Source organism: Antrostomus carolinensis, unplaced genomic scaffold, assembly GCF_000700745.2.
Source record: "Antrostomus carolinensis isolate BGI_N321 unplaced genomic scaffold, ASM70074v2 scaffold43910, whole genome shotgun sequence".
NCBI classification, from domain to species: Eukaryota; Metazoa; Chordata; class Aves; order Caprimulgiformes; family Caprimulgidae; genus Antrostomus; species Antrostomus carolinensis.
The window spans coordinates 91-11,684 of NW_010291423.1; the positions used below are offsets into that span (position 1 = coordinate 91).

At 37.6% G+C, this 11,594-nt stretch overlaps 1 protein-coding gene across 1 annotated transcript; it reads left to right on the forward strand.

Moving 5' to 3' along the window:
* Positions 1 to 640: 640 nt before the first annotated feature.
* On the forward strand, positions 641 to 6,120 carry LOC104531355 (small ubiquitin like modifier 2; the record flags this gene model as incomplete). The annotated part of the gene is given in 4 exon segments (XM_010176215.2): positions 641 to 669; positions 672 to 847; positions 3,809 to 3,880; positions 5,409 to 6,120. Coding segments are annotated over 4 exon segments (340 nt in total), but the record flags the coding sequence as incomplete, so codon positions are not given.
* Between the last annotated feature and the right edge of the window lie 5,474 nt (positions 6,121 to 11,594).

Genomic DNA, 11,594 nt, shown 5'->3' on the forward strand with positions numbered 1-11,594 from the left:
GCCGGAGCGGGCGCTGCCCCGGTTCTGGGGAGCCTTGGATCTTCTCTTTGCCTCTCCCGTGATACTCGGGATCAGAACGTGAGCGACGGAGTCGAAAGTTGGTTCTCTGCAATTTCTTCGTGTGGCTTCTGATGGAAGCGAGAGGATCGGACTGCTTGTTAAGGAGGGTTTTCTTCTTAAACGTTTTCCGAAGGAGAAAGCTTTGTTCTTTTCATTTTTTGTCACTTTTTCAAATACAGTCCTGTTAAGTATCTTGAACTTCTCTTCAGAAGTACCTCAACTGTGAAAAAGTTTGAGATACAGTAAGACAGAGACTTGCTAGTGGTTGGGATCATATTATAACATAAATAACTTTAGTCCTTTGATTTGGAACAGTACTGTTATGTATTATTGTGCTTTTGATAGAAATAACTTAAAAATTATAAAACACCTGGCCTAGTAACTCTTAATTGCTACTTTGCATGTTAACCAATCTCAAGAATGACAACTGGTATTAGTAGGATTTGGTTTTTGTATGTGTGTGTGTCATTTTTTATTTTCAAATAAAAAGTACTGACATTTATTTCCTAATTGAAAGTTTCAAGTTGGTGAACAGCTATAATATCTATTTCCTCCTTTTTAATGACCTGTTGCACTTCAGTAAAACGATCACTTCTTGTTTCATACCTTTTAAAAAAAAGTGCTGTTGTTTTTTTTTCTTTTATTTCTTCAACAGGAAGGAGTGAAGACTGAAAACAATGACCACATTAATCTGAAGGTGGCAGGGCAAGATGGGTCTGTGGTGCAGTTTAAGATTAAGAGGCACACACCACTTAGTAAACTAATGAAAGCCTATTGTGAACGACAGGTATGGTTCTTGTATGATCATCAGGAGAACCGGTGTCTGGGGGAGAGGTGATCTCCATAGAGACAGTTGAAGACAGTAAAGTCCTAAAAACTATTGAATTATGCAAAATGCTTCACAGAAACTAATTGCCTTGTGGGAAGTGTATTGTTCTTGGGATCTGTTCTAGAGTGGACTGACAGGATTGTGACAGGAAACAGGTAAAATAAAGATCTGTTGTTATCTTTGTGAAATCTGCATTCTAGGTGTAGGCTTTTGGGAGGCAACTGTTACTCCACTGCTCAAAAATATCAGTGTGGAAAGGGTGGACCCTGTGGTGTGAACTTGGGATAGAGAGTTGAGTGATAATCAGAGGTATTTTTATAACTCTGAGTAACTTCTTGGTCTGGTCATAGACTTCTCATTTATTAGCTTAGTGTTATTGTATTGAGATGAGAGAATATCGGTGAGTATTTCAGGGTTTAAAGGTGTCTAATGTTTAGCTTGTGCATTTATGAGTGCATTTAATTATGAGCTTTGTTTTTTCTCTTGTGGCCTAGTTGTCAAATTAATCCTCTGAGGGACAAGAAAAAAACAAGTATTTTGCTAGTGTAGAACTGCAGGCAGCCTACTAGGTTGCAGGCAGCTACTGCAAGTTTTATAAACACCTGTGTAAGAGCAGTGCTACTTAACACTTTCTCTGAAGCTTTTGATTAGGAAAATTTTGTCTTTGCTGCCCATAATTTTTTTAATGACTATCTGCCTTTAAAAAGTTCCATCTCTACAAAATTATTTAGAATTGGGGAAGATTTTTTTTAAAAAAACCCCACAAATATTCAGTGATACCATTGAATACAACAAAATCAATATAAAATAGTGGGGTAACTATTTGTCCACCAAGAAAAACAAACTTTAATTCACATAGAGTGTGGTAAAACCTCTTTGGTTTACCCTTTGCCACAGTAGAATAATGATACAAATAAATCAGGGCAATCAGCTCTTATTGAACATGTTCTTGTATGGGTGTTCTGGGGAAAAATGAGTGAATGTTTGGAGCTGTGAGCTCATTTTTCCTACCTCTGTCATACAAACTCATGTTATGTTATGCAAATCACTGTGTGTTGCTTTTTCCAAACATAAAGTGCAGCTATTATTGTCTTTTGGGGAGTTTGAGGATTGGTTAATTGTCTCTAAAGTCTTGGGAAAGATGATTTTAGATGTACTTGGAAACAAACAAAAGTAAGATTCTAAAACTTTTCACCTAAATTTCTACGCTGTTGGGTTTTTATTTTTTTAAAACAAACTAGCAAAAAAACCCAGGTGTCAGTTGGAGGGGAAAAAAAAATCTTTAGAATGAGAGATGTTATTTCTGATTTCAGTTTTAAACTAGTAGGTATCCAAAGGATATTTCTGTGGAGATGGACTAGTCTTTAAATTTTGTTTCTTAGGTGCTTACTTCTCAAACTTGGTTTAAAAGCATTTTTTCTGTGTGTTTCTAACAGTTTTGTTTGTGTTCCTGGCTAGGCATACACAATCTTAAAATCCTTAAGCTGTGCACTTTAGGTTTAATTGTGGAGGGTGGAAGCTGCATACAGTAGAGAATTTAGCAGCTTTAAAGAGTGAAAATAGTGTAGTAGACCTAAAATGTAAGTAAGTAAACCTTAAATTATATGTTTACAAAATCTAGACTATTTGTGATTATTGTGAGCGTGGTAAAAAATCATCCATGGAACATGCTTAATTTTTTGTGGATGCTCATCTCACCAAAGTGCAGTTTTTCAGTATGTTTTCAGCTAACATTAATTCAGCTCTCAAAATTGTTAAGAACCTTCAAAAACCCCAACAGTTTTGGAATAGGAAATATATATATTTTAAGAAACACAATGGAGCAGAAAACAGCTCAAACCAAATGTTGCTGTGCAGACATTTGTTGCTGTCGTGACACTTAGAGACCCGTGGTTTTCTTAAACAAGATGATGTTCTGAGCGAGCCCTGCAGAATCTTAGTCACACTAGAGAAGGCAATTTGCTGTGAACTAGAAACTCTTCACCAAAAAGTTTATTTATTTCAATAAAGAATACAGAAATATCCTTTGGATACCTACTAGAGAGTAGGTAGAACTGGGAAAGAAATAGACACCAAAGTTCTTGGTTGTGGTTGAATCAAACTTCATTCACCTGCCTTTGCAGAATGTAGTGTGCTATAGAATACCTTTGAAAACTGACTTGTGAATTTGAAGCTTATGTTATTAGTAGAAGGGATTATTATTGTTCTTTAGTTATCTTTTTGAATCTGTTGGCTCCAGGAGGAATGAGAAGGAGTCTTCTGGGGATGGAAGTGGTCAGCAAAATGACTATTGTGTGGTAGAACTGCTAGTTCAAAATACTGTTCTGTGGCTTCTGGAAGTACAAGATTCCTTTGGGGTTTTTTTTGAAAGTTCCAGCTGTTCATGGACAAACTTTTTTCCCTTGATTTCTTGTTAATAGGAATTCAAGGTCAAAATGTTACCAGTGGCTACTCTTTGCTGCTGCAGACTCATAGATAGTGGTTGCATTTCTGGAAAAAATACCTTCAGAATACCTTTACTTTTTGGGAAGATTAAAAAGGAGTATTGAATATTACTGTTTGACATTTGTTGCCCAAAGTATGGCATCTAAATTTTAACTGAATTATGATTAAAAAGCAGTCTAAAAGTTCTGGCCTTTGGGGTGAGACTTGTGTACTAGAAATTGCTTTGCAGTCAGTGGGGGCACTGTTGCTTCTCTTAGTTATTGGACACAATGCAATTTTTAATATGAAACAGATTGTGAGGATTTGTAGTGAAATGCCTTAAAGTAAGTGCATGAGGGGAACACAATAACTGTATCATGCATTATGAATGGTGGCTTTTAATTATGCTGCAATTCCAGTGACAAGTTCAAGAGAGAACTAGTGAGTACTGTTACACCAGACTGACTTCCCTTTTTGTTCTTTCTCTTTGTCCAGGGGTTGTCAATGAGGCAAATCAGATTCCGGTTTGATGGGCAGCCAATTAATGAAACAGACACACCTGCACAGGTAAACAACAGAGCAAGGCTCAAGAATTGTATTTGAAATTTGCTGCAGGAATTGATGCTTCTGTCTCATGTAAAATATTTATCTAATTGTATATATTAGTGAAAGAACTTGATCTTTTTTTACCATTATTTTGGTATAGCTAGTTTAGAATTATTGGAAATGGAATCTATGACTTTTAGTGTTTTGAATACTATGTCTGTATCACTGTAGTAATAAAATTGAACAAATGAAGTACAGTGATGATGAATCCGTCACTTTGAGTCACAGCTCTGAGATAAGAATTGGTAAGTGAAGAACTGAGTTTTCCCTGAAGTAAGGGCTTTATTTTCTTACAAAAGCTTGCCTGGATGTTATCAGAGATCCTGTTTGCAAACTTGCACTGGCAATACAAAAGTCACTTTCTGTTATTTGTAATTGGAAGCTGTTTCAGCGGCATAAAATTAATAAATACTGTGAAGTTTGGGTTGTCTGTAACTGGTGAAAACGAAGGGCATTCCAAGTTGGAATGGTTCACTGTGACTCAAGAGTATTTTTTGTACTGCTCCACATAGCTGTGTCTCATCAGCCTTTCCAAGTGATACAGTCGTACGTGCTTTTTAGAACCACTTGTTAGGAAATCAGGGATTCTTGTTTTTAGAAGGTTTATAATAGATCTGTATTTTCTAAGCAGTTGCTCCAAATAATGTGCCTCCTACAGCCACAATCTATGCAACTTTTTAAGTTGAAATACTGATAATTGAGGCAACAGGGTGCTTTTCTCTCCATCCATGTTATGCTGAAGCTAAGGATCAGTCTATTTATAGCTGTGGTAAATGCCATAGACCAGTTTGATTTCCTGGAGCAGGAATTGAGACTGTTTAGAAATACAACTTAGATTAGTTGTAGCAACTCCTTCAGTCTTGGTACAGGTTGTGTCAGTAGGTAACATTAACATCTCAAGAATATAAACTGTTAAACTTACAGTGGAAAAAGAGAATTATATTAATAAAATATCACTGTTTCTTGCTGGCAGCTTGTTACATCATTGACCACATGAAGTGTTTTTAATTTTTCTTCTGTGCTTGCTGGTGCTCTGTTTTACTGCCTGGTTGGGCAAGGGACCTTAATTATAGTCTGCTTTCTTTAGTGCTGTAGCTGAAGCCACTTGCACATTTGAACAGCAGCAGCAAAGTGGAATTGTGGCAGTGTTCTAAGGTAAAGTGAGAAAGTAAATAGGAGAAAGAAGATGCAATGACAAAGTAGGCAACAGAATTAAAATACTGTGACTGCTGATTTTTCCATAGGACTCATACAATGCACCCTGAAGTTACATATTAGAATTAATTCTAGGACAATAGTTATCAACTGGCATTTTTTTCCCCATGCAATTTCATTGCTTTTGAGTTATCGTGAAGCAGGTTAAATGTACAAATGGTTAAGCTGCATGAAAAGTAAACATGCAAATAGGAGATGTCAGAACAACCCAGCCTGAAGTAGATCTCTGAGAAGAGTTGAAAGTCTTTATTTTTTTTTCTCTTTTCTGCTCTAGTTGGAAATGGAGGATGAAGATACAATTGATGTGTTCCAGCAGCAAACAGGAGGAGTTTACTAAAAAAAAACAAAAACAAAAAACCAAACCCAACAAAACCCAACAAACACACACAAAAAAAAGAACCTGCTACTTTCCTCTTCAGAACTGTGCTCCCACAGGCGACACATTCACAATTAGAAAAATGAGACTTGGTTCAGCCACATCCTGACTACTGCAGTATAGTTTTCTCTCTTCTCTCTCTGATTTTTTTTTTTTCCTATTCCTTCTATTGTACATAAAGTAACTGGTGTATGTGCACAGACATAATGCATATTTTTTTTAACTAAATGGCCAATGAAATGTTTTGATCAACATTTAATGGAGATGGGGTGGGAAAACAAACTGGTTCTGTGAAAATGCCCCTTTCTCCGTTAGTGGCATGCTCCTTCTACTTTTATCTTTATATTCCAGTAAGTTATTTTGCTCTCACTGTTTAAAAACAAAAATCTTGCATACCTTGTTTGATTGGATAATTTCAATGTTTTTCTTTTATCATTGTAAAACCAAGGACAATTTTATAACTTTTTTGTACGTAGCTGTTACATGTAGAGCAATCTCTGTCTAAGTAGGGGTAAATTACTCTTTAAAAAAAAAAAAAAAAATCCTAGATAGTTTTCCCTTCAAGTAAAGCGTCTTGTTGTTTAAATAAACTTCTTGTTTAAAATAAACAGTTTTCTTTATTTTTCTGTGGAGTAATAATACTCAGCACTTGTATTTCTTTCTCTGCAGTGCTTTATGCTTCTCAGTTCTCAGCTTTCTATGCGGTAAGTAAGCATAATCCCCCTGTTACAGTCAGAAGCTGTTGGAAAATGAAATGCTTCCTTGAGACCTCTCAGTCAGTCAGTAGTTGAACTGGAAATAGAAGTCAGGTTTGTTGTCTTTTGATTTTTATTGTTTTTGGTGTACTGCTAAGCCAAAAATGTTTGATTAGGCAAACTACAAAATATTGGACTACTTAGTCACGCCTTTGGGTTGAGCCCTTTTTGTCAGTCTTTAATAGAAACCTCAATATTGTTGTTACAGAAGCTTATTTACAACTCTACTTGAATGCTTTTTGATGTACCATTAAGTTAAAATGAGCAAAGAATTTCGTTAACCATTCAGTTTACCATGGTATCAAATGGGAGGTGCTTGGAAATGGAAAGCAAAAATTAAAAAATGAGTTCTGGGTTTGGTTGTATTTATGGTGGTGTAGATTCCAAGCTCTGCTTTACTGTTGTGGTGTTCCTGCTTGAAAGGGGAAGAGGCTGGAAGTACTGATGGGAGCTGGTGACAGTGATGTTTGTCACGAGTCTTTTCCACAACGTTGTTGTTCGTGAGGTTTCTTATGGGGAAGTTTAGAGGTTGCAGTGAAATGCATGAAGGTTCATGAAACGTTCCATACCTGTCTACTGAACAGCCCCAAAGCTTTCTCTGATGTCCTAGGAATGTGCTAATATTTTGTAAGTCAGTGCTCTTCTAGGTATTAGCAGAGCTCAGTTTTTGGTGGTAGTTTTTGTAACAGTTAATTCAAGAAGTGATTATTATGTGCTAGGCCTGTGCCTGCTGGACCTGGAAATTCTCTAACTTTGTGGCAAAATGATGGATCTCTGCATTTAGCTGATGGAGGATGGTCTGTTTGACTCCTGTCATGATTTTAACACATATGATACGACATTAATTGAATCTAATGGAGATAGAAGAAAAATAGTGTCTTTTTTGCAGTTGCTTTTGACTGTGTAGCTGAAGGATGCAATCTACTGTATGCCATTGTTTTAATTCTAGGAAGTTTTACTGCTAAGCAGATTATTTCTTATTGTGCTACGTATCTTGTAGACTTCTGTGGTGTATTGCAAGGTTGGAATTGCTTCTTGTGAACAAGCACTTTGATATCCAAACCCACAAAGACTTGGAAAAAACTCCTTTGGGGAGGGGGGGTGGGGGAAAGGTGGTGGTGGGGGGAATGTGTATCAACACCTTTCATAGGTTAGAAATGGAATATGTTCCTCTTTGGCTTTAAAATCTCTGGCTTTCAACCTGGCCAGACTTCTGATGACAGTGTATAAAATTCTTTCAACTTGATGTCATGCCAAGATTTCTCCCAGGAGAAAGCTGTCTTTATCTTATTTGGCCTAAAAAGATGTTTGGACTTGCTTTAGTTTCTGAAGAAAGGGTGAGGTCTCCTTAAATACAGTTGGTTTTTTTTCAGCCCAACTTAAGACTGTGAAGCTCAAAACTCCCTGTTGTATCTTGCCTTCTATTTTTTGTTTCCTGAGGCAACATAAGTCAAGTGACAGGTACTGAACAGCATGCTTTCAAAAACAATGTCTTAATTCCCTGAATTAGTAGAGTGGTACTTCATCTGTCATGAACTTTGTGCATGATCCTTGTAACAGTGTTCTGTTAATAAAATGAGACTATTTAACATGAATTTTGATAAGCTTACCAAAATTCCACTGTGCAAAAATGTAAAACATAGGCTTTTGAACCTTTGAATTGATATGGCAGCTTTAGAAATACTCCTTAATTTGCCATAAATTGAAATTTTCTGTAGTATTTAGCAACAGGGTATTAAAAAATTAGAGTTATTGATCACCTAAACTTACTTTACTATGAGTTTACTCATATTTCTGGAACAATTCCTCTAACAGTGCTGAATGGTGTTTATGTAAGGTGGTGACTTCAATCAAAAACTGATAAAATAGTCTTTTCTGAGAGATGGTTCCTCGATCTAATGAAAATCATGAAACTCTCAAAGGTCTTAAGTGTCTTAGTTCCTTAAGAGCCTCAAACATTTAATTTCCATTAGTCTAGCAAATTGTTAAGTGGACTGGCACATTCTAGTACATATTTGTGTACACAGCAGTGCAGAAATACTAACCTGTGTTTTTAAAACCTTTTTTTTCAGAACTCTTCTTGTGTAGTCTAGCCTTATTCCCCTTATGACAGAACTTGTTGCTTTTTGGTGCTGCTTCTCTGTTGCTTAGAGAATTTACCTGTTGATTCCTGTTTGCTGGGAACTCAGGTGGTTTTACTGTGACTCCCTCTTCACTAAGAACGCTACTGCTAAGGGTGGTAATTCAGAAGTGGCATGAAGTAAAGGGGTATAAGCAATTTGGATCAAATTATTTGTGGTTCACTTAGCTCTTTGGCCTGGCTTGGTTTGTAACAGTTCTCATGTTTACACTGGTAGCCTAATGGACTACTAGAAGTCCACATGTCTGAGGGTAAAGAAAAATGGGCAAAGAGGTCTTGTCATGCTAGTTGGGAGGTAAGTTTTTAATGTTTGTTAAACAGCTGGGATCTTTCAAGAGCCTGGGCAAATTATATTATTACCCACAATTTTCAAATAAGGTATTCTGAAGTGATTGCTGTGCAATTTAGTTAATATTCCTCTCATGGTTTTTAAATGAAAAAGGATGGAGCAAGTCATATTTGGATGCAATGCTCTAGTGAGTTCTTGTGGATGATAAAGACCTTGCCTTTAGCGTACGCTGGGTCGTTAGTTCCTCAGACAGTTTCAGCTGTGGAATGAACACAACCTTAAGCATTATTTGGCTTTCCAGTTACTTCAAAAGATGTAAGCAAAATTGTTTCAGACACTGAAGTAAGGCATTTTTATTCATGGCCAGGAGGGAATAATGACAGGTTAAAAGCAGAGCTGGTTTTGATGGAACCCTTCGTTAGCACCTGAAAATCAGTGCCTTAGTTTATCTGCATGGTGGGGATAATACCCACTTAAAAGGGCTCTTGTGAGGATCGATACTAAGTAGCCCGAGATGTTGGTTCAAGAGGGGTCCTGGGAGTGCAAGGTTGTTCTGAAATGGAATATGCTAAAGTGTCAAGAACGTAAGGAAATACTCCAAGTGGTAACGTGAGATTGTTGTACTGATCTACGGAGATGTTCTCAACAAAAGAAAAATCCCTGAACATTACTAAGGTAATTGCTGTTTCATGATAACTACAGTATCAAAAACAGATAGAACACCTGCAAAGGTTGTGGTCAAAGCCAGATTATTTTCTTGCAAGAATATTCCTTCCTAGTACTTTCACCTCATTACTCCTGAGGCAGAGGATGTAATGTAAGTGCAGTCGTTTTGTCTCTTGGATACCGGTTCTATTGTAACCGTTACTGCAACATTAATGGAAAGGTATAATGTGACTGGCTCAAAGAAATACTACTTCCTATGCTTCAACCAGTTAGAAAGAATTGAATTTATAAGGAATAGCAATTTGTTTTCAAAGCTAAAAATTAAAAATTAGGTGTTTCCTTAATTATCCTCTATTAAATTGCAAGTGAACAATAAATTGAAGTGTTTTTGTTAGAACTTTAGCTTGTGGCCACTTCTCAGTATGCTTGTATCTGCTGGTGTGATGGACTGTTGTGGAGTAATAAAAGACAATCCAAAAGCATTTAAATAACTTGAATTAATTCTATTACCACTGTAATTAATACATTTCATTCTTGGGATTATTGAGGTTTGTTCATTCTGGCTGTTAATCAGTTGCCAAACTGAATATGTTCTCGTAGTGAATAATTTAATCCTCTAATTTATCTTGTCGGTTTGTACTTGGTGTCAGAATGAATTGGTAGTACAGCACTTCTCCCTAGTGGTTGGGAGGGAGGAGTGTGAGGATAAATAGGAGATGGAAGACTGGATCTTGATCCTCGTTTGCAGCTTTTGGTTGGCCTTCAAGATGCTTACTTAGAGATATTTTCTGGATTCTTCACTTCATAGCAGGGATTAATGGTTTTATTCTAACAGGGAGATGTGGGGAGGCCCAGTGTGTGTTTATGAACATGGTTTGAGTCCCTTTGAGGGGAAGAGTTTTTCTCCTGAAGAAATTCAGTTTATGCAGGAGGGATCAAGCAGGGCTGATGGTGCTGTGAAAGAAATGTCTGGCTGTCAGCAGAGATCCCAGAATTAATGAGGGTCAGTGGTTTGCTGTGGAAAGACAGCAAAGGTGTATGAGTTGGAGAGGAGCTGCAGTGAGAATGAGGAGTATAGGGAGAGCTGTAGGTTTTAACAATTGTGAGATAAGGATGACTTTAGAGCCCTGGGGAAAGACTGAGGTGGTGGAAACCCAAATAAACAGTAAAGAGATTGTTGCTCCCTAGAAAATGAATGTTCTCTGAGGGGGTGTGGATGCAGAGGACACCCTGTGTGATGAATTTTGTGCTGGTTTTGGTGGCTTAGATTCCCCCCTTATCAGCATCCAGTCCATAGATCTCATTAGAGCACATCTGATGCCCTGCAAGGGCTCTTGAAGGATCACTTGATTAAGAAAATGTCACAGTTCAAGCAAATTGGAACAATACAAAAGTGGAGCAAGAGCAAGGAGCTCTTTGAGGACTCTGTCAGGGCACCGACTTCCCTTTCCAGTGATGTTTGTCTCTTTTTCCACTAAGGAACAGTGCTTTGGAGTGCACTGCCAGACTTGGCAATGCTGGATGTCCAGACAAGAACAGCAGCATGAATTGGCCACTCTGCTTTTTATGTTTTTTTGGAACTACATCTCTGCAGCTTTGAGAAGAGTCTGGACATTGTGGTTCAAGCCTCCTTCCCAAATGATAACTTACTGTTACAAACTTCAGCTGAAGATGTAGAGAGGCACCAAAGCAAATTTCACAACTCTTGTTTGGTAGGACAAACCACTGAATGAGCCTTCCACTGAATTTCCACCCTTTATTGCTTCAGATGTGAGTCTTTGACAGCTGCAAATCCAGCTGTAACAAGGATTATTTATTAGCTGACACTTACTTTCTACCTATACCTGTTAATGAACTGAGGGAGGAAGGGAAAGCAAGACTGAATCAAAAGCTCTTTTTGGTACAATATGCTTGGAATAAAGCAAGTAAGTGCTTTGTGACTGCCATAAATAGCAGGGACTGGTGTGAAGAAGAAACCCTTGGTCACGGGAGGATGACCAAGCTGAGGCTTTTCTTAAACCAATGGTATGTATCTCTCCTTGCCTATCCCTTGCATTTCCTGGAGTCTTGTTCAGACTTCCAGATGCTTTTTGCATTCATTGCTGGATGAATTTCAACAACAGGTGGAATTGTTCGGTGTCTGAGCTTTTCAAACAGCTGCTGAGAATTGTTCTGGACAAATGTCATCATCCTGGGGAGGAGGATCGCAAGCTCAGCTTCTGTAGCCATGTTGA